Below are 1,270 nucleotides of genomic sequence, written 5' to 3'. Positions count from 1 at the left end.
GGTTATCTAGAAGATATCTTGCTATTGTTGACATTAAGTAATAAATGCATTCAAACTACTAAAATTATTCTTGTGTTTAATGTTCCTAACCACTAAGAACAAAATTAAAACGATCTTTTTCTAAAAAAATTCTCTATCTATCAGTAATTTTCTTACAGCTGTCTTCATGGCCTCATTCCTCAGACTGTAGATGATAGGGTTGAGTGTTGGGGAAAGCACTGTGTAAAAGATAGAAAGTGTGAGGTCTAGAGCAGTTGTAGAGTCTGAAGTTGGCTTGAGATATGCACAGGTCCCAGCAGAGAATAAAAATGAGACCACACAGAGGTGGGGCAGGCAGGTGGAGAAGACCTTAGAGCGACCTTGCGCAGAGGGCATCCTGAGGACTATGGAGAATATCTGGATATAGGAGAGGCAAATGGCAGTGAAACAGGCAGTTCCCACCATAACCATGAGAGCAATCACTCCAACCACACCAAGGTAACCATTGGAGCAGGAGAGCTTGAGCAACTGGGGGATATCACAGAAGAACTGGTGGATGATTTTGGCCCCGCAGAATCTCATAGAGAATGTGGTTGTTGTGTACAAGATTCCTGTGATGCCTCCACTTATCCACACAGCTGTCACAGCCCACCTGCATGTTCTGGGATTCATGATGACCTCATAGTGCAGTGGGAGGCAGATGGCCACATAGCGGTCATAGGACATCACTGTGAGAATGGCGACCTCACTGCAGCCCAAGGATGCGAAGAAGAAAATCTGCAGCACACATTGGGCATAGGAAATGTATCCACTGCCTGTCAGGGAATTGTGGATAGACTGGGGAACAGTGGCAGACAGGGAAGAGAGGTCAAAAAGGGAAAGGTGTTTAAGGAAGTAACACATTGGAGATTGGAGCTGTGGGTCCAGCGTTGTGATGGTGATGATGATGAAGTTTCCTGCAAAGCCCAAAAGGTACATCAGCAAGAAGATCCAAGCATGTAGGATCTGCAGCTCCCTCTTGTCAGAGAACCCCAGGAGGCAGAAGCCACTCACTGTGGATATGTTTCTCACAATCATGTTGACAATAGAAATTGTGGAAGCAGCTGGAAAATAAAAACATGAAATGAAACACAAAGAAAGCAAAAAAAAGTATGGCTTTAATTAGCACTGTTTTGTTCAACAACTAATGGCAGAGAATCTGTGTAGTTTATCAGTTGTGCACTTCATGTGAGATTTAAATGATAAACATCAGATTCTTAAGTATTTTGGGCTCAGTGTTTTAGTAGAAAAC

General features: G+C 43.2%; 1 protein-coding gene across 1 annotated transcript; it reads right to left on the bottom strand.

Moving 5' to 3' along the window:
- Positions 1-120: 120 nt before the first annotated feature.
- Positions 121-1,056, bottom strand: LOC103729484 (olfactory receptor 14J1-like). Its single transcript, XM_008827559.1, has one exon. The coding sequence runs from the start codon at positions 1,054-1,056 to the stop codon at positions 121-123; it is 936 nt and encodes a 311-aa protein (XP_008825781.1).
- Between the last annotated feature and the right edge of the window lie 214 nt (positions 1,057-1,270).

Source organism: Nannospalax galili, unplaced genomic scaffold (genome assembly GCF_000622305.1).
Source record: "Nannospalax galili isolate Female #2095 unplaced genomic scaffold, S.galili_v1.0 scaffold132, whole genome shotgun sequence".
NCBI classification, from domain to species: Eukaryota; Metazoa; Chordata; class Mammalia; order Rodentia; family Spalacidae; genus Nannospalax; species Nannospalax galili.
Note: the sequence above shows the minus strand (reverse complement) of the source record. Positions and strands in the feature narration are given on the sequence as shown.

What these genes read in the sequence shown, in the direction of transcription:
- LOC103729484 (XM_008827559.1), bottom strand. Translation starts at nt 1,056, where the DNA reads ATGATTGTGAGAAACATATCCACAGTGAGTGGCTTCTGCCTCCTGGGG.